Here is a 22,704-nt window from a genome sequence, read left to right as displayed (position 1 = left end):
CCAATAACCATGAAATACCTATGTGCAGTGGAATAACGACAACGCTCATTCTGTGCAAATAACTTCACGTTCAAGGTTTTATTCCAACATGTGTAAATGAACATGTATAGTGAGTATACAATGTTCAATAAAGCTTTTTGGGAAGAAGAAAAGTTTTGAACAACTTGCCATGCTCCATGATGACTTTCAGTAAATAGAAATAAATCAAGCTACGAGATTAACTTTCCATGGGCACAATACCATGAACTATTGGTAGGTAATCAGATATCGAATTCATGTCCCTGGCTCTCTCTAGGTCGTGGTGGATCTTGTCGTATCTCGAAGAAGCAGTTAGAGAAGAGAGCCTGATTTAAGCAGGAATGCTGCTTAAATAGGTAATGTGCTACAAGCGATCTCCTACGTGTTATTTAGAAGTTGTGCATAGTACATTAGCAATAAATACAGCAACTACTGAAGTCGTCAGGAAAGTCAGAAAAAGTGTTCTCGACAGACTATGTTGCGAACTCCATAACAGAGTTCAAATACGAATCTGACTAACCAAAAAAAAAAAAAGAAAGAAGAGGTGGAAAAGAAAGAAGCGACGAGAAAGAAAGAGGATACGGAAAAGGAAAGTGATCAAATAATTAAGGTGTGTGACAAGGAGTCAGAGAAGGAGGAAGCGTGTACAGGTGATTTGACTGAGGTCTTAGGAACGCAACTACAGGAGGATGAGATGGAGAAGCTGTTTACGGTGGAGACGGAGAAAGAGAAGGTACCAGACTCAGAGAAGAGTATAGAGGAGCTGTTCTTAGGAAAGGTAGTAAAGGAAGAAAGGGGAAGACCGAGAGGATGTAAGAACCAATGGAATTTTGTAACCTATTTGAAGAATAAGGAGGTGGAGAAGAAAATAGTTAAATTCAAGCACATCATAAGGGTAAAGCTACCAACTTGACGTGTACCCAGAGAGTGTAAAGGCCATTGTGGTCGATAGAGAAACATGCAGGAAGCTTAAGGACATGTGTGGAAATAGGACTGACCCAGCCGGAGCGTTGGTAGAGTTTAATGAGATGCTACCGGCAATCGATCTGGTGGAGTTAGAGCCGTATATGAGGCGTTAAAAGGAACAAAAAAAAAGAGGAAAAAAGAAAGGAAAAAGTTTGAAGAAATAGGAAAAAAAACGATAATCAAAGGGAAAAAAATGATCAACAGACAGTGTGTGTACAAACGTTCTAATGGTACTGTATGAGGAGTGGGGCCCATGCGGCCATTCAGCTTTCATTATTATATAATTCATATTCATTCGTTATATGTTTATTGTCCCCACTGTGGTGTTGTGTCTGTCCTTGTTGTGTCCCCTCTGTGTTAAGTGGCCTGAGTGCCAAAATAAAGAATCAATACGTAGTAGGCGTTGACTGGAGAAGGCGTGTATTTTTATAAGCTCCTGAGCTCGTGCGTTGAAGACGTTGCGTCTTTTGTGTGTGAAAAAATTGTAAAAACGTCGTAACGAGAACGAATCGCGCCAGGCGCTTGCTGCTGCATACCGTTCTATTGTTTTCTCATTTTAGGTGAAAGAAAAGACGTCGTCCCTCTGTCATGGATACCTATGCGAGGGTTGCTGCAACAAGAAGTGTCGCGTCACTGGGTTTTAAAAAGACTATTACAATTGATAAAGAAGAAATACAAAAAAGCGAACAGCACGTGAGAAGGGAGGGAGAAAGCACCAAGTTGATCCCTCCAGCAGAAACAACAGAGGATAAAAACATTAAGACCATTATATATAAAATTCAATATACCAACACAAAGAAAATAACATGGATATCAGAAGAAGAAATAGAAAAGTGTCTTGGAGACGTAATGGAAAGAGCAACATACGCCAGCAGAGGGAAAACGTTCAGTACGGTGGAGGTGAGGTTTGCCACAAGTGAATGGGGCGGCCTCGCTATCCACCACGATATTCAGAACTGAAAGGTTTACAATGTTACCCTTTTATAAGGGAAAAAGAAGCATAAGGATTAAGATTCCGAACAATACCGCCGGAAATAAAAACAGAATGGCTGGTGATAGCGATTCTAGGTTCTACAAAAGACGAACCCGAACTGGGTATAGTTACCGAAACTAATATAGTGAACTGGAGGGGATTCAGTGTCGAGATGTGGCTTATGGCCACAACAGAAGACATAGAGAGAATCCCCTTCCAGATAGAAGTGGAAAATGGACCAACGATAAATATTGTCGAAGGAAGGAGACCCAACTGTTGTCTGTGCGGAACTAGAGGACATATAAGGACTGAGTGTCCATTATATGAATTTACAAGGTAAAGAGACAACAGAAAAGGAAGAAAAGAAACAACAGCAACAAGAGAAAGTTCAAACAGAAGGAAAAAAGTTAGGAAAAAACAGTACACTGAAAGAGAAAGAAAACAAAAAAGACAACAATAAGAGAGAAATAGAAAAATCAAAAGAAGACAGCAAAGGAGCTACCAGTCCCAAAAGTAGAAAAAGATCGAAGACGATGGAAGACTCAGCGGAAAACAAAGGTAATGATACAGTTGAATTTTCTGGAGCATTTGTAATTTACAAAAGCTCCTATGAAATAGAGAAAAAATTATCGAGAATGAAGGGAGTAACAAGGGTTAGGATGGGAACTAAGTATGATGAAGATGAGATTGGTGTTTTAGTCCATGCAGACTGTTACGCCAATTTCATCGAGGTCGCCAAAAAGAATATACTAGAAGACAAGAGGTGTCGGTTGATGGATCGGCCGTCTCTCGTAATGGATTATGACGAGTTGAAAAGATAGACTATATCTGAAATTAAAGAAAAGAGAAAAACTGTCGGGGAAAAAAAAACTTTGTTTGTGAAATTTATTTTTTTGTAAATTTTGCGAACTGTAGTTGTAATTGTGAAATTGATAATCTATGAGAAAATCAGTTAAGGGAAAAGACTGACCAAATGTAACCACTCCATTTCAGGAATCGAGTGGGCATTGCGCATCATTATAACATCTTATCATAATTCCTTTTTTTTATTAATTTCGTCGTCTTTATTCATCCTCTTTTGTTATTTTATGTTCCCCCGATTGTATCGTTCCCCTCTATGTTTCGTCCTTTATAGATAATAAAGAATCAGAATACGTAGTAGCCGGTCTGAGATACTTGTGTATTTACTTGTTTAATAAGTATACTGTATACCGAAGTGGGCGTTATAATAATTCAATATTTTTAGGATATGGCAATGACTGAGCTTTTTCCGCAAGGATCCTATCATTTTGGCTGTTGTGAGCTCCTTCAACAGTGAGCAACTACTCTTTTCTGTGAAGAGCACATTGCCCAAGCCATGAGTATCGAGCCGCTTAAGTAGTACATGACTTCTTGTGAGTCATTTTCCCCTTTGAAGCAGTTGTTAGGCTGTGAACTTTACGGTAATTAAATGAAGCAAGTCCCATGTTGCTTTTGGCAGCTTGCTTCAAAGATTCTCTTGAAACGTCCAGTTCAACCGCCATCCTTTTCATGGAGCACTTTGGATTTCTGAGAAATTAGAATTTTTTTTTTTTAGCCTGGAAGTCCTGATTGACTTGGGACGTCCTATTTTCACTCGATCTTAAACTTCACCAGTGTCCCTTAATCGATTGATGGTTCGATAAATGAATGTTCGTTTCGTTTTCGACCAATTGAGAAGATTCAAAATTTCTGATGGCGACTTGCCAGCTTGATATAGCTCAACTACCGCAGATCTTCACGTTCCATTCTAATTTTAGACAAAACTATATCTCTTAGCTTAAAGATGAGTTCAGAACCTGAAAGAAGACAAAAAAATTCTTTAAAACGATATAAAATAATAACAAAACTGCTACGATTTTTATGTTAAACTAAGAACTTTAAAAAATGTAACAGAACTTTTGGATCACCCCATACAGACAGACAGAGGGGCGTAAGTTCGTTAATTAACATTTTCATTAACGATTTAAATTTTAAGCCAACTTTGAAAATCATTACCAGACTAATTAATTTCCGTCACATTTAGCTTCTGTTAACTCAAGCCCCTTAACACAAAAATTTCATAAAAACCGATAAATGTTTAAAAGTTTCTATTGTTTTCAGATTGTCTTAGCATATTTAATATTGTACGCGCCATACTTTCAACCCCGATATAACGTCCCATATTATTATAAATAACATGTAGGACCTCGTTTGGCCCAGCCTGGATTTGAAACAAAATCCACCAGCCTGTTGTTTGCAAAGACAGCAGAAAATGTCTTTGTCCTGTTAAGAGGGAACATTGATTGATGTGTTTCCACTTGATCCATGACCTCGTTGAGGTGGATATCAACAGAGAAAATATTGACTTCCATAAACTGAAAAAAATAAATGGAAGGACAAAAATTGGTAAATATTTTGGTATGAACGCAAATATTTGATCCCGGACGGCAGTTACTTGAGAGCAACGCGACACTCGCTGTGCCATTCGCCTAGCCTTGGCCTCTATTTGATCCACGACTGCAGTTCGGTCAAGGAGACGAGCTGCGGGAAAGCGCGCTGCACAAACGGCGACCACACCTGTTCACCGTCGTCTATGGTCTATGAAGCGTCGGAGATGTCGCAGTCTCAGCGCATGTCTGCACATCATCAACCACGGCATGTCTAGCCCTCCATTTAGCGGGTGTTGACAGCATATGGATCGCCTATAGATTGATTCAAACACACACACACACACGCGCGCGCAACACAACACATGTGAACACAAAAGGGCAAAACAAGGTGGAAAAGATAATACTTGACTACCAAAAGTTGAAAGTAAAGTTTTATTGACGATGGAAAGACATCACAAACTAAAAAAGAAATAGAGCGAAGTAATTTTATCAAACGTTAAAGCGTTGGATAAAATTGCTTCGCTTCAACTCTACGACTCATAGACTGTTCACTTTCCAGACATTTGTACATTACTGCATGTGCTTTATACGCACCTTTGACAAGTTGTGGTGCACCTGAGCACTGTATACAATAATTTCATTATTATTATTATTTATCCCTAAGCTTCAAGCAACATACGTACGTGCGCGCGCGTAAGAGAGAAAGATAGAGAGAGCAGTTAATGAAGCTTATCTAAACCAATGATACATTAAAACGTCATCAAACCTGTTCTGCGTTTTAAAAGTTATTTTATTGTTGTAGTACCTCTGATCCGAAGCGAAGCAGAGGCATATTTAAAAGTTCGGTCGGGAACCATCCATCAAGAACGGTAATTCAACAATTCAACTTAACAATGGGCGTTATCTCCCGTGAATAGGTCAATATCTAGACCGACACCTCAAATATTGGACACAGTTACCTCCTAGGTTTGTAACATGCAACTCTATATCTATCTGTTTTCATACTTTGTATTTTTGTGCATGTCTGTAGCTATACATTTATCTGTTCGTTTGTTTAATTACTACTGTCTGCAGTCAAACATTAAATCATTCACATTGTGCGATTTGACATGATCAAATGCTCCCCCATTGTCCTATTGACTGCTTTTTATTCTTGCCTATTTATTTCCTTTCTGTACGTTTGTGTCACTGTTACTGTTTGTGTCACTGTCTGTATCACGGTCACCGCCTTTCCTGTCTACTGATTTCGCCGCATCCCAACACATTCCTTATGTGCGACGGCCTCTATATATAGTCGCCGTCTTGCTAGAAATAGCAACCAAATCTCTCAAATCATTCTATCATCTACAAAAAAACAAAACAAAAAAACTGTGTGTAATTAGTCCTACATGCCTCTAAAAAAGATTTGCTGATCATCTCTCGAATACCCTTAACTAGGTCTACACAAATGGCCTGACACCATTCGTGACCCAACGAGATTGCTCGACTTAATTGAAATGGCAGTCAGATTTTCCTTAAATCACCGGACAATGTAATCCTATTACAATATAGGTTATCATGGGTTGAATTCACTACGTTAATTTATCTGAAATCAATACCATTCATTCTCTGTTAATTATCCCAATGAAAGAGACTCTCGGTCATACACTCTATGCTCCCATTTGTTGCCGTTTGTTCATATCTCCCGAGATATCCTCGATTATATCAATGCCAATACTATTTAGTTTTTTTAGGTATGGAAAGCTAAGGAAATTTTCCTAAAAATAATAAAGTAGCGACAGTGCCTATTCCGGAACTCCGCCCAAATGTGATTATAAAAGGTTTTTTTGTTTTTTTTAATATATACTAAGTCGTTTGACTCTAAGAAAATGTATCGATTCATGATGAAAACCGGAGTCAAGTTATATGCACCCAATATTTTATACAGTTTGGAATATAACCAATTATTACGTATTGTATACTTTTACTACCCCACGGACTATACAGCTGTATGAACTTCTTTGGGTGTTTTTCTCTTGTAACTTTTAGGAAAATCTTGTTTGTTTTGTTTTTTTTTTCAATGAAATTCTCTATAAATACCTTTCAAACGGCATACATTACGATTATAAAGTAATTTGTGGGGAAAATCTTGAGGAGGGGAGAGGACTTTCGGAAAATTCTCAACATCCGAATTTTTCCTCGTTATATTCCGAAATCACATTCAACTTTCTACAGATACCCTAGCGTAGTTCTACTACACTACGTAGTGTTTATTTCTACCCACTTTCGATAATTTTTAATGCTTTGGCTTCAGTTTTTTTTACACTTTTTTAACCATTCAGGCGTTATTCTCATCCACTCGTTATTACTCTCTCTCTCTCTCTCTATCTATCTAACTACATATATATATATATAGAGAGAGAGAGAGAGAGAGAGATATACATATATGAATATATTATATACATCTATACACACACACACACACACACACACATATATATATATATATATATATATATATATACACACACAATATTATATATATATATATATAAACACACACACACATAATATTATATATATATATATATATATATATATACACACACACACATAATATTATTTATATATATATATATATATATACACAGACACATTAAATTTTTACAGGTGCACTTTGCTGAAGTTATAAAAATTAGTGGTAACGATGTCTGGACACAAAAAAAAACATGTTTGTGTGAAGCAAGTCAGTGTTTTAAAACAAAATATCTTTTACATACCTGCTAAAATAACTGGATATATCGATCCCAGGATACATATAAAATTTCATTGAAAAACCCCCATTTTCTTAAAAGTTAGGGAAAAACTCTGATCTTGTGAATTTTTAGAAGTCCTCTCCCCAGCCCCATGGAAAAGATTTTACCCACAAATTGCTTTATAATCGTAATGTATGCCGTTTGAAAGGTATTTCTATAAAATTTCATTGAAAAAACCCCATTTTCCTAATTCCGAATGGGTGGGGAGTGGATTTGGGGATTTTTTCCCGTCATAACTTTCAGGAAAATGGGTATCTCTTAATGAAAGTTTATACAAATACTTTTCAAACGGTATAGATTACAATTATAAAGACATTTGTAGGGGGAAATCTTTTTCTGAGGGTGTGGGGAGAAGAGTTTTGGATCAAGAACACATAAGTTGGAATTTCTCCGTTTTGATAGGGATTTTTCCAATTGCTTTCACCACAGCCTTCAAAATGATGGGGAGCATCTTTAGAAAATGGTTTGGAAATTTGATTTTTTTTACTCCCCTCCCTGCTTAATGATGATACCAATGGACCACATGCATGCTCCATTGGTTGCATCAACAAAAAAATGGTAATTAAAATTTTTACTCCCAATGAGGGCTTGCAAAAAACCGATAATTCCCAAAACTGAGTTTAAGTATAAGTAATTCTCAAAACCGGTTTTCATGGATTTAGAGTGGTGTCCCTGTAATGAAGAAGTTTGTCGTATATTGCAATTTGTTTATATAAATACACAGAAAGAGAAAAAGTAACAGGTTGACTGATATCCACAAATATGTTGATGGTGCCTGTATCTGTATCTATGTACAAACAATAACAAAAAATAATGGTATTATATTTATTTAATCAGGAATGCAACGTTTTTCCAAGTCATTGTACATTTGAGAATCAATCAAGTTTCTTGACTTGCTTGATGATTCACTTTCCTTCCAAAATAATCTTTTAAAAAACACAATGCATTCAGTGTTTTACCTGACAAACCAGTCCTAATTTTTGTGTTGAAAAGTCCAGTAATTGAAAAAGCTCTTTCTGACTGGACACTAGTTGCTTTAGTTGTAAGCAATGCTATATAAAGTTTCTCGAGCTTTTCACTTCTGTTCAAAGTTGCTTCAAAATATTCAAATTCTTTAGAGATTTCAAATCCATCTGTTACTATCTTGGGCTCTTCATTCATTTTCTTCATTGCGCTTGTGTATTCATGCATGAGTTCATTACCTCTGTAAGTAGATGGGACAACAGTAACACTTGTTTTTAGGTTCCCTCCTATTTCATTTTCTTTGTATAATTCTGTTGTGTGCTCAGCATCATGTTCAGGAAATAATCTCCTATATGTTTGTTCAGCATTCTTCCTTAAATGTTTTTTCGTTAAAAAAAGAAAAGGTCCAGAAATTGATTCACCTTTAAACTTCCTTGGGTTATGTAAATACCTCAAGAGAGTCAAGGTTTTGACATTTCTTCTCTTATTATATCTATGCATAATTCTTTCACGAAGATTTAGAGCCAAAGGGTTGCCGACGATATTAAGTTTATTCAATAAAAATTCTATAGAATATTCCGCTTTCAGTAAATCCATATCATCAGCGCAAATAGCCTTCAAAATAATTTCTACTGGATGCAGAATTTCATATAGTAAATCAAGAGATTTCCATTCTTTGTCAGTTACGGCATCTGTGGAAAGTACTGCTCGTAGAGCATTTGGAATGCAGCTTTTCAATTTCAAAAATCTCTCAATCATATGGAATGTGTTGTTCCAACTAGTTCTGCAATCCAGTATAAGTTTATATTCTCTGTTATCAAAGTTCGCTCGTACAAAATCTTGCAAAATTTCATTTTTTGTAGGAGATTTACAGAAAAGTTTTGAAATTTTTCTTACCTTATTTAAAACTTTGTTAAATTCAGGTTTTAGCTGGGGAAAACAAGCATTTTCGTGAGCCAAATCTGTTTGAAAAAGTATGTCTTGTTGGCTTATGTCAGCTTCATCATCACTATCGTCTGTTATAGCAATCTCTTCACTTTTTTTATCAGTCTCATCAGTTGAGGCAATATTTTCAATATTTTTTTGATAGAGAATGTCAATCACAGACAGATGTATGCAATGTGTGAGACATTGTTGGTGATCAGGTCTTATTTCTTTTCTGAATTTCATCATCATAGAAGCATCATCCGTCGTACAGCCAACAATGTGTATATCCAAATCCAATCCAAATTCATGAAGATGTCCTCTCACAAATTGCTCTGTTCTCCTGCTATTAAGGGAGCCATGGATCTCAATAAGACCCAATGATCAATGATTGTCTTTCCCATGAACATTTATGTTCATATATCGTTTATTTTGAATTGATGTGTATTCATTTAATGTCAATGAGTAACGAATCCCTAGCACTACTTCTCTTTCGAAATAATGAATAAGTTCTTCTTTCTTGGTTATGTAATAATTCATTACCATATTCCTGACTCCGTTTGCAGATGTTGGTTATAATTTATCATATTTGCCTCTCTGACTATGAAGATATTTCTCTGTACAAAATCGCTTTTCGCGATTGAATTGAAAGAGAATCCATCCATAGCAGCTAACTTTGAAATTTCTTCTTCCATTGATTTCTTTGTTAAAAAGTGTTCCATTGTTCTTGTCATTTTCACTGGAGGCTGGTTTGCATCTTGATATATGTCAATTTGATGAATTTTCTTCAAGTGCAAGATCAGAGATGTAGTAGATCCTCCAGAAGACTTCGTGATCTTATCACACTTATTGCATTGAGCTTCATCTTTGTTTTTCCTATCAAAAAAATTCCAAACAGTTGATTTTCTTTTTATCATGCTAGGGCTAATGAAAGTAATTAAGAAAAAATTTAGTTAGTATTACTTCCTTGAAATGGATCTAGAACTGGTTATTACATATGCTCAACAAGAAAGATCAACTGACTGAAGATTAACAGCATCCCCTTGACTTTCTATGAATAAACTCTGTTACCTCCAAATTCAAAGAGTCAGCGAAGGAAATGACAAGGTGCTGATCTAAGGTTCAAGGGGAGAGAAGGTGAGAATTGATATGTTGCGATATGTTTCAATGAAACAGCCAGCACTCTCAACTAAAGGCAACCGACAACAGTTCAGTTAGTTCAGTTTCAATGATATTTCATGAAAAGAAAAAAATGGAGAAATGTTTTGCGAAAAAAAATAAATAGAAACAGCAAGCATTAAAATCGATTTTGGCGAATCTGTTTTGGTTTTACTGATCATAATATAAAACCGGTTTCAAGGCCTACCTCCAACTTAGGTACATTTTTTTTTCTGTCTAACCTGTCTCTCTCTCTTTCTGTTGATTGTTTTCAACCATCACCATCAGCAGTATCACCACCATCGCCACCACAACTGCCCTACACACCATTCAGACTTCTGACACCACCAACACCAACACATTTGACTTTGCCACCTTACCCTCCACCACCATCACCTCTGTCTTTCACGTCCCTTGACACCCCAGCTACCATCACCGTTGCCTCTGCCTCTATCACAACTACAGTTCATGCTATTATCACCCCATTACCATCTCAACTGTCAATGTACTACTGTCCTCACTGTCTCTATGCCTACTATTACTCTCATCCCAGCAAGAGGAGTAGAAGAAATGTTATTGAATAGTGAGAGAGGGGGGATCAAAGTGTGACACACTGACACACAGAAATTTGTTTTGGCATTTATTATTATAGATTATAATCAGAGACAATCAGGAGTAGGGAGTAGGATTGAAAATCAAATTTTCAAATACTTTTTAATAGCATAAATGTGTTTATATGGAGAAAAATATGGCAAAACATCAAATCATGCACCAGTGAGGCAGAAACAAGGTGGGTTGTCTTGGGATGTGCTAGAGATGACCGCCAAATCTCCATTAAATTACACTTTTCCCTCTGAAAATATTTACAATTTTCTTTCTTTTTTTATCATAAAAGCTCCTCCCATAGTTTTTAAGTGCAAAAAATTGGCCAAAATTGGTCTGGAGGGGAGATGGAAGGGAGTAAAAAAAAAATGAACTTATGTGGTCTTCCTGATCCGAAACTCTTCTCCCCACCCTCCAGAAATAATTTTTCCCACAAATTTCTTTATAATCGTAATCTATGCCATTTGAAAGGTATTTATATAAAATTTCATTAAAAGATATCCATTTTCCTAAAAGTTATGAGGAAAAAAATTGGATCGTGTAAATTTTCCAAAAGTCCTCTCCTTACCTTCCAAGTTGTTTGAGCAAATTTTGGTTTTCAGATTCATTTATTACACATTTTTTTATGCCTATTACTTTTTTTTGTTTGTTTTGGTAGCTAGGTGTTAAACTAGATATTAACCTGTATGTATACAGTGCCTAGTTGTACTATTTTCAGTATGCTATATTTATAGGTCTTGGAGTTTTGTTTATCTATTTCTCTACATGTTTTAATCATTCCCAAGACACCTATTATTGTAGGAATTGTTACTGCTTTTAATCATCACATTCTTGTTGATTCTATTTCCATGTTTTTGTACTTAGATAATTTACACATTTTTTTTAGAGATATTTTGTCATCTGTTGAGACTGATATGTCGATTAGAAGTGTTGTACCCATGACAACAATGAACTAAGAATGAAAAAGTAAAATTAGTTACCTAGAATGTAATTAGGTTACTTTGTTTTGCCCAACAGTTCAAGTAATCAAGAATGACATGTAGTTCTGTGGAATCCTGGTGAACCCTAAAGAAATTAGAACAGCTTGGATGTAGGAAGAAAAAGAGACTGGCAGGATAGCAGTTACATTTGAGGGCTTCTCTCCTTGATAAACTAGAAATGTAGGGAGTGAAAAAGAGGCAGGGGCACACAATAGCTGAATCAGTAACCACAACAGGTCTCAGAAGCTGTTGTTTTGACAAGGATGGTCGTGAAACTTATTTGTCCTCAGTTCTCAAAATTAATGACCCCTCAAGAAACAGACAACTAGAAAGCTGATTGATTCTTTTCCAGTGGTACCACCCTATCCTTTTGTGACAAAGAAGAGATACCAAACAAGGAACAGAGGTGGTAAGAGATGAATAATGTGTGTCAGTTGGTAACCTGGGGGAGGAGAGAATGTGATGCCTAACAAAAGTGTGATTGTAAAGAAAAAGACCCCTCTTTTCACAATCATTGTAAAGAGAGAGAGAAGTAGAGATAAAAACGGTGGGTAGGGGTGGAGTTAGTTGGAAGAGATTCAGGGTTATCCCACTTTATATTAATGGCAGTGTAGATTGAATTTGAGAGGTGTAGGGGGGAGGGTAGTGTGTTAAGGAGGGAGGGAGTGGTGCAGTGAGAGAAGGATGAATAAAAGAGACACAGGAAGGTAGCATAGAAGCTGAGGGATGAGTGGGTTTGTTTAACAGAAACTGAAAGATTAGTAGAGAGTGTGTGTGTGTGTGTGTGTGCTGCTATCAACTTGAATGGCCAGTGTCTTAGTTGGAGCTAATCTGGTAAAACACTTTCTCATCATCCTGTAACCTTTCTTTATAGCACTTATAAGATTATTTCTTTACAATGTCTGTATTATCATTCCATACACTCACCCCACAACATCTCAATTCAGTCTTGCAATTCAGAATGGATTCCTGCCTCTGGTCTCAGTGCCATAGAACATTGGAAAACTCTTACTTCTGTTTTTTTCTTTTGCTGTGCTAGCTACACACCACCATAGAAACTATGCCAAAGCCAACATTGGAACTTGGCTCTCTCTCTCCTCTGGCTCACCAGCTCCTGTTGAACCAACAAACCCATACCAGCATGGAAAAACAGACATTGAATAATGATTATGACCTAACATCTAGCTTCTCTTCTAGCAGTCTGGTATAATTCTCTGCTACTCTCTTTCTTCCAGTCTTTGTAGGCTTGTCTCTTAGCTTTAATGGTTTTATCTGCTGTATTGCTTCCCAATCAAGTTACTTTCTGTCTGTCTGGAACCCTACCATGGCCTGTAGTGTCTCATAGAAATGCCTAGTTGTTCTGTGTGTCATACATCTCTCACTCTCTCTCTCTCTCTCTCTCTCTCTCTCTCTATCTATCTATCTATCTATCTATATCTATCTATCTATCTATCTATCTATCTCTTTCTCTAGTACTTCTCTGAATCTTTATTATATTGCTTTACTAAACTCCGGATTATTGCATCTGTTATTATAATTGTTGTTGACAGAAAGATGTCTGCGACAATTCTGCAGGTAACTTCAACAGAAGAGAAGACCTTCCAGAATCAAGATACATTGCCTCCTCTACCATGTCCAGATCTTAGCAAAACTCTCCAGAAATACTTGGAGTCAGGTAAAGTTCCTCTCATTTTCTCATTCTGAATATGAAACGGAGTGTGTATGTAATATGGAAGGGTGCTAAAAAGTTTCTGAATTTTTAGGGGTGTCGCGAAAGGCCTAGTTGGAAGCCTAACCTTCTGAGTTTTTCCAGAGGGCTTACAAAACCTGAAGGACCACTGCCAAAAGTGTGTGAATCTGAAAGGGGAATATGTTGAATAAAATCATAATTAACTGATCCTCGTGTATTTTCTTTTACCCAAAGCCAGGAACTTTTCAGCATCCCCTTGTACAGTGTGTTTATATTATATTGTGAAGGCATGTAGCTCAGTGGTTAAGTGTGTTTCACTCACAATTGTGAGATCATGGGTTCAATTCCCAGACTAGTTGTGCATTGTGTTTTTGAGAAAAACACTTCATTTCACATTGCTCCAGTCCATTCAGTGACCCTATAACAGAATAGCCTTCTGGTCAGGGAGAATGTTGGCTTGCTCACCTAGCCAGTGGGGTTGCATCATTCAAAAGCTAAAACAATGCAAAGCACGTTGTGACCAGTGATATATAACAACATCCAATAGTCTGGTTGATCATGTGATCACACAATATAGTATATTTGTGTGTATATTAGTGCTTGTAGTGTATGTATATATAGTATATTCTTTTCTACTCTAGGCACAAGACCCAAAATCTTTGGGAAGGGTGCCAGTCTATTAGATCGACCCCAGTACGCAACTGGTACTTAATTTATCGACCCCCAAAAGGATGAAAAGCAAAGTCGACCTCAGCGGAATTTGAACTCAGAACGTAGCAGCAGACGAAATACCACTAAGCATTTCGCCTGGCGTGCTAATGTTTCTGCCAGCTCACCGCCTCGTATATATAATATATTAATGTGTATATGTGTTAATGTGTGTAGTATGCATAAAGTCTATCACAGTGTTTCTCAAGGTGAAGTATGGGACTTCAAAATTAAGAATGAAGTATTTCTCTTTTATCCTTTTACTTGCTCCAGTCATTTGATTGTGGTCAAGATGGGGCACAGCCTTTAGTCAAACAAATCGACCCCAGGATTTAATCTTTGTAAGCTTAATACTTATTCTCTTGGTCCCTTTTACTAAACCACTAAGTTACAAAGACAAACACATCAACATCGATTGTCAAGGACAAACACAGACACACAAACATATACATCCATGTATTTCTATATTGCCCACATAGAGGGGACAAACAAGGACAGACAAAGGGATTAAGTCAATTACATAACCCCAGTGTGTAACTGGTACTTATTTAATCAACCCTGAAAGGATGAAAGGCTAAGTCAACCTCAGCAGAATTTGAACTTAGAACGTATTCATTTCGCCCAGCGTGCTAACAGTTCTACCAGCTCACTGCCCTTCTATATATATGCAACAGGTTTCTTTCAGTTTCCGTCTACTTAATCCACTCACAAGGCTTTGGTTGGCCTGAGGCTACAGTAAAAGACACTTGCCCAAAGTGCCACACAATGGGACTGAACCTGGAAGCATGTGATTGGGAAGCAAGCTACTTACCATACAGCCACACCTGCACCTATAAGAATTTATGATAAAAATGATTTAAAAGCTGTTTTTTAAAAATTAGAATAACCCCCTCCTCCACCAAAATTATTATTTTGCTGCTATACGTTTTACAATTTTTTGCTAGTTTCTGGCAACTTCCCAGATTTTGAATTTTTAATGTGTGTGAATTATTTCTAGCAACATTCTTATGGTTTGTGAGAGCAATAATGGACAGAATACTGGAAAAGTCCTTGTGTGTGCATGTGTGTGTATGTGCGTGCATGTGTATGTCTGTGAATGTTTACAATCATTACTGAGTTATGGCTACAAATGCCATCATTTGTAGCTGGGTTGGAACTGATGACATTTGTTGATATTTCCTGTTAGCATATTGTCTGCTAGCTTGCATTTTTGAAATCCTCTTAAATAAAAAAAAAAATCACTTACTTGGAAAATGGGTATAGATTGACAGCAGTAAGTGTATCTGACCCTAAAAATTCTGCCTCAGATATCTCCTCCTCTGACTTTTCAGGAAAACAGATATTAAACGAGTGAAAGTAAGCTTGGTTCAAATTTTTAGCTTATAAATGTGTGTGTCTATACACACACACACAAACCTTCACACACTAAATAAATTACTGTGTAATTTAACAGGGCTATACAACTGAAAACCCAAGATACATTAATAGTAATATCTCCATTGTTGAGTATCATCATCATCATCATTTAACGTCCGTTCTCCATGCTAGCATGGGTTGGACGGTTCGACCGGGGATCTGGGAAGCCAGAAGGCTGCACCAGGCTCCGGTCTTATCTGGCAATGTTTCTACAGCTGGATGCCCTTCCTAACGCCAACCACTCCGTGAGTGTAGTGGGTGCTTTTTACGTGCCACCTGCACTGGTATATAATAAGCAAAGCAAAAAACAAGAGATGTGAGGAGCTAAAGAGTTTTAATATTTCATAATTTGCTCTGGGTTACATCACTAACCTCAGGCTTCAAGTTTAATTATGTAATCTCTCTCTATATAAAATTCTTTGTCTGTCTGTTCCTTATGCATTCTCAAAAGGCTTCACCAAATCAAATCAAATAACCTGTGAGTGTCAACATGTAATTTTTTTGGTTAATATATAGTTTAACTCCTGGTCACCAAAACAAAAATAAAACCAGTCTAATAGGTGTAAAAAAAATATGTAGAAAACGAATATAGGTGTAGGAGTGGCTGTGTGATAAGTAGCTTGCTTACAAGCCACATGGTTCCAGGTTCAGTCCCACTGTGTGGCACTTAAGGCAAGTGTCTTCTGCTATAGCCTCGGGCCAACCAAGGCCTTGTGAGTGGATTTGGTAGATGGAAACTGAAAGAAGCCCGTCGTATATATGTATGTGTGTGTGTCCGTGTTTGTCCCCCCCAACATCGCTTGACAACTGATGCTGGTGTGTTTACGATCCCATAACTTAGTGGTTCGGCAAAAGAGACTGATAGAATAAGTACTAGGCTTACAAAGAATAAGTCTTGGGGTCGATTTGCTCGGCTAAAGGTGGTGCTCCAGCATGGTCACAGTCAAATAACTGAAACAAGTAAAAGAGTACGGAAACAAAAATTTGTGTTAACGAGCTGGGATGGATGTGGAGAGACTTTCAGAAAATTCACAACTTTCAGGAAAATGGATATATATTTATGAAATTTTATAGAAATACTATTCAAATGGCATAGATTATGATTATAAAGAAATTTGTGGGGGGAAATGTTTTCCGAATGGGTGGTGAGAGGATTTGGGAAAATTCACATGATCCAGTTTTTATCCCTCATAACTTTCAGGATCTAGTCAACAAAACAAAACTAAACAAAAAAGAAAAGAAACAGTCTACTTAGTGTAAAAAAAAAAATGTTTAATGAAAACAAAAATTTGCACAAACATATATACCTTCATCTTGGTTGGTAATTATTTGACAGCAACAATTCAAGAGAGGAAGGTATAATTTGGTTGCCTCTATGAAGAACTTGTGCAACTGACTTTCTTCATGTTGAGAAGTTATAAATAAATATCTTGTTGCAGATATTTTGATTGAATTCCTGGTTTTTGGATTGATTCTTTTATGTTTTTCGAAAGTCTTTCAATGTTTTGTGTGTGTATGTTTCTATGTGTGCTATCTTCAAAATTGTTAGAGCAAGGTATTTTCTCATCATTGTTTCCATGTGGGCATATCACTATGTTTGGTAATACTCTGTATGAACAAAGGAACTCAACTGACTTTTGATCATTACAATGAAAAGTGCTTTTGCATTCATAGTAATCAAAATTACAATTTTCACAAATATTGAAATTCTCCATTCTCGAGCACTAGTTTTCAAATGTGACGATATCGGAAATGAAATGAAATGAAGGATCGATTTCAAATAAACCTCTCCATGGCCTTTTGAATGGCATAGATTACGATGATAAAAAAAAGGAATTTTCTGACAGTCCTCTCCCTACCCCTTCGGAAAACATTTTCCCCACAAATTTCTTTATAATCGTAATCTATACTGTTTGAAAAGTATTTATATAAAATTTCATTAAAAGATATCCATTTTCATGAAAGTTATGAGGGAAAAAATTGGGTCATGTTAATTTTCTGAAAGTCCTCTCCCCGTTTATTTGCACAAATTTTTGTTTCCATATTAATTTTCTACACATCTTTTTACACCTATTTGATTTTTTTTTTTTTGTTTCGGTGACTGGGAGTTAAACTGTATATTAACCATTTGTTTTTCATTTGCATTAAAACAATTTAACATTTTCTCGAAAATAATCTTTCTGTAGTCAATTATAGTACAGACATTTTATACCACCACCACATTTTGTATGTGCGTGTGTTTATTACATACAACATAATAAAGGACATTTTATACCATGACAATGACATTTTTGTATATGAGTGTGTGTTTGCACTTTTGATACATGAGATACTAAAAGACATTTTATATCATCACCACCACAACACATTTTGTAATATGAGTGTATATGCGTCTGTGAGTGTGTGTGCGTTTGTGCATTCTTTATATATGATATAGTAAAGGACATTTTATACCAAGACAATGACGACACAAATGCTTGCACATTCATTATGGAAATGTATGTCTGTGTGTGTCTAAGTATATGTATGTAAGAATTTATGTGTGATTGTCAATTACCCTGTTGTAGACTGGCTATTGTGAAAGAGCTATACTGGCTCAATCATGAGCTTCAAAAGTTAAGATATGTCAGAAATGACTTTTCAGTCAATCCACACAGCCGTCGATCAAGATTTGTCAGTTCAATACCCTGTTGAATTTCTGAACACACTTAAACACACTGGAGTACCACCGCATAACTTCACACTAATGTTGGATGCTCCTATTATGTTGTTTAGGAATTTTGACCCACCTTGCCTGTGTAATGGAACTCGTTTAATTGTTACTTCCAGGAAGGCCCATGTCCTACAGGCAACAATCATATCAGCTAGTCACAAAGAAGAAGTTGTCTTTATACCAAAATTTCCTCTCATACCTACAGATGTTCCATTTGAATTTAAGAAGCTTCAGTTCCCAGTCAAACTAAGTTATGGTATTTCAATTAACAAATTTCAGAGTCAATCCCTCAAGGTAGTTGGACTTCATCTCTCTATTACATACTCCTCCCACGGCCAACTCTATGTTGTTGCTCACGAGTTGGAAGCAGCAACAGTTTATTTATTTGGACACTGACAAAAAATTACACAATGAATATTGTTTACTTTGAGGTGCTTCAAGATTGACAGATTTTCAGTTCTAAATTCTGTTATCATTACAATTTGGATATTTTTAAATAAAATATAGATATTTTGAAATAATTATGAGGAAAAAAATATATCTTCATATTTATTGTTTACTAATTTGAATAAGAACAGCAGTAACCTAGGCAATGCCAGGTAATTCAGCTAGTCCAGCATAACTTATGAAGCAGCTGTAGCCACTACAGAAATATCTAAACTCTTTTTGCTTCTCACATCTCCTAATCTTTTTGCTTATATTATATATATAAATAATAAACACAGAAAACGTAATTAGTATCTTTAGCTTTATAAAACCTACACCTGTTTTAGTAAATCAACTATCATTATTACACAAAACAATTAATCAGATATAATATAATTATTTCCCCAACTTTCACGGCGAAAAATACAAAGCTTGGTGGTATGCTGTCCTTATGTATATTCCAGCTATGCAAATTATATTTAGCAGCACTGCTAAGACAGAATAGAAAGTAAAAGAATGATGGGTTTTTCTAGGAGATAGATTAATAGTTGATGCAGGGAGGGCAATGGAGGCCAGTCCTCCTTCATACATATTCAAGCAGATGTACATACAATTGCACACATATATACACAGTAGAGAGGAGATAAGGAATCAGATATAACCCCAAGGTGATGTATTCCAATGATAACAACAGCAACAATAACAATTATAATGAGTGCAGTGATGACCAGCCAAGCTAACAAGGTTTCAGTCATTCCTTACTGGGATGGTATGCAAGAAAGATTTGTAGAAATGCTCCTTTTTCTTGTGTTAGTCCTAATTGTGGTACATAAGCTGAGGTAACTGTTGCTCATTGACTAATTTGTTTAATTATTCTGTCACATACTCTGATTACCTCAATTATATTATCTGTCCTTTGTAAAGAATAAAATGTTTTGAATAGTACAACAATGGACTATAATAACTGTTGTAATTTAATCATCCATAGTCTGATATGATATTTCAGAATATAAAATTCCTTCTTCAGATATCCCTAGGAATTGATGGAGTTGCTGCTATAATTGGTTTTTCCAATGTTTTTTTTTTGTTTTTTTTTTCCCAATAATATACTTATTCTACTACTGTTACCAACTTAAAATAATGAGTACTTGTGTCCTTACCCACATAGTATCCTACTGAGGCCTCCCGCCATCTTACCACTTGTATACAGCATACTGCTCTAGTAGTTCCCCAATCCTTACCTATCTTTCATTATGTCAATGTTGATGGTGGAAGCCCTGAGCTGACAAGAATAGGTGGGGTGGTTTCAGTGGTAGGTAAGTTGATATTTGTCTATTCTTTGTGTCTGAAAGGAAGACAATTTATTCAATTGTTTGATGATGATCTAGGGGCTATTAATTATAGCCAGATGTTTCCACCTGACTACTCCACTATCACAGACAGCACCAACATGAGGTTGTACATTTCTTCTATATATAGTTAGGGTTTTACGTCTCATTTGTGATTGTCAGGATTTTTGTCCTTGTTTTATCGATTGGCTGCCTTTCCCATCACGACCCACCTTACAGCATAGACACTGTGCTTTGCATCATGCCACCAGCCCTAAAAGTGTGTCTGATGGAACTTAATTGCCCTCTCTGCACTATGTCAGATTTTATTCAAAGTGACTTCTCTCTTCAGACATGTTTCCTTCCTGCATCTTCTTGAGTTCATCTCTCCTCCAAAACAGAATCTTAATTTAGGGCTTCTGCTCCTCTTGTGGTGCTTTCAGTATGACTTATGTCTCTCAGTATTGTTATTAAGTGTTTAAGGTGGCAAGCTGTCAAACTGTCAGTCATTAGCAAACTGGGCAAAGTGCTTGCTGGCATTTTGTCTGTCTTTATGTTCCAAGTTCAAATTCCACCAAAGTCAACTTTGCCTGTCATCCTTTCAGGGTCGATAAAATAAGCATCTGTTGAACACCAGTAGTAGAAGTAATCAACTTATCCTCTCCCTTGAAATCTCTAGCCTTGTGTCAAAATTTGAAACCAATATCATTGTGTTCACTTATTACATAGTAAAGGAGGGAAGGAGAGGGAGGTGCTTACAGAAAACTGATGGGAGGGGCATGGAGCCAGTGGGTTTGTTTGAAGTGTATGCATTTCTAGAAGTGGATACAGGAGCTTATAGTAGAACTGGCTGGTTGCAGTTGGCAGCTGTCCATACATACCATGAAAGTGGGGTGGTAAAGGGAGGTTGGGACTCCCTGAACACCTCCATAATGCTGGCTGGCATATTTACCTGCATAGCAGAATATTATTAAATAGAATGTGATTTCTACAAAATAAAAGAGGAATTATTGTTTGTGTCTTTAGTCCGACCACATGTATCTGATGAAGAATACCAGCAGACCACGGAAATTGTGCAGGAATTTGCCAGCAATGCCGGTCCCAGACTACATAGTCTCTTGGAGAAAAAAGCTAAGAGTGAGAATAATTGGGTAAGTTAACTTTGATCTTTAATACTTCAGACATTTTGTCTTTATTGTAATGTTTATATGAAAAGTGGGGGATGCTTATTGCCTCTTTTACCTTCCTGATTCTAACATTTTGCAGTGATTCATTTTATTCTACAAGTTCAAAGAAAGTTACAAAGAAAATTCACAAACTTTGTCAGGATTATAAAAATCAAAGATGTAATTTTCAACAACACAAATGTGTTACCTCTGCCATTGTTAAACACTGATGTATTTGGACTAGTGTTATCATGTTGTTTCATAAACACTTATGGGGTCTATGTTTCTCTGAACAGTGGTCTTTCAAAATTGTATACTTAACATACCATTTTGAGAAAAGCATGAAGTACAGCACATGAATTATTTAGGTATTAATCAAACACAGTTTAAACCTTACTCCCTTATGATGGAAAAGATAACAAAAAAAGAGGAAGACTTCTTCCATTCTCCCTTGGTGTTAAATTAATACACACTATTTGTCCATTCACTCTGTCTTTGTGTATTTTTTTTGTCTTTTTGGACCACACACACACATAAACTTACACATTCATAATAACTTGCAAAAGGTCATCATATTTCAATGCCTGCTGAGAAAGGGATCAATCGAATTAGTGCCTTGCTTAAGAACCCACTCATGGAGATCCAAGAGACAAGATTCTACCTAATTAATGTTATAATTATCTGTGGAATACTCTGCCACTTACACTATATTTCAGTGATTAAATAGTCGAGATGGTTGAACAACTGGATACTTATTGTTGAACCCTATTGAGAGCTATCTACTTATTTATATAGCTTATAGATATATGTTTATATACATTGCATAGATATATATGTAGATGGTGTATGTATATGATGTATAGATATGTGTATATAATGTGTAAATGTATGTGAATACACAGCCTGTAGATATGTGCATATACAGTATTTGAGTGTATATGATGTGTATACATCACCATAGAGTAATTTATATTTCTAATTAAGGAAATAATGAATTATTAATTTATAAATCTATAATTATGTTCCACAGTTGGAAAAATGGTGGGAAGACCTTGCTTACCTAGAGACTCGCAGTCCCTGTGCACCTATGATCAACACTGGGGGAGAAGGACCTTATTACAGACATTACTGGCCAGCCAAAGTAGGGACCCAGATAGAGCGGTGTGCTATGTGTTTGTATTACTCTCTTGAATTTTGGCAGTTTCTTAGACGGTAAGATATTGTTCTCTCTCTCTCTCTCACACACACATACCACTCTTCCCTTTTCTCATTCTCACTTTTTTTTATCTGTTCCTTCACTTTTTCTTATCTACTCTTTCTCCATTTTCTTTGCTTTCCTCTTTCTGTTCTTCTCCTTATCTTTTCCTCCTTATTCACTTTCTTCTTCTCCATTGTCCCATCATCATTACCATCATTTAATGTCTGCTTTCCATGCTGGCATGGGTTGAATGGCTTAACTGAAAACTGGTAAGCTGGGGAACTGCATC

At 36.4% G+C, this 22,704-nt stretch overlaps 1 protein-coding gene across 2 annotated transcripts in view; it reads left to right on the top strand.

The window, feature by feature from the left end:
• The first annotated feature begins 5,151 nt into the window (after positions 1 to 5,151).
• LOC115216450 (peroxisomal carnitine O-octanoyltransferase) overlaps positions 5,152 to 22,704 on the top strand; it is a 37,401-nt gene continuing 19,848 nt past the window's right edge. The window contains exons 1-4 of one of the 2 annotated variants that reach the window (XM_036506761.1): positions 5,152 to 5,313; positions 13,321 to 13,445; positions 21,078 to 21,202; positions 22,248 to 22,429. In XM_036506761.1, coding sequence (XP_036362654.1) covers positions 13,325 to 13,445; positions 21,078 to 21,202; positions 22,248 to 22,429 — 428 coding nt within the window. In that variant the 5' untranslated portion in view covers positions 5,152 to 5,313; positions 13,321 to 13,324. The remainder of the gene's footprint in view (positions 5,314 to 13,320; positions 13,446 to 21,077; positions 21,203 to 22,247; positions 22,430 to 22,704) is intronic. The other variant, XM_029785792.2, reaches the window with a different exon arrangement.

This window comes from Octopus sinensis, linkage group LG10, assembly GCF_006345805.1.
Source record: "Octopus sinensis linkage group LG10, ASM634580v1, whole genome shotgun sequence".
In the NCBI taxonomy this organism is placed as follows: domain Eukaryota; kingdom Metazoa; phylum Mollusca; class Cephalopoda; order Octopoda; family Octopodidae; genus Octopus; species Octopus sinensis.
This window is presented reverse-complemented; position numbering and strand designations above follow the sequence as displayed.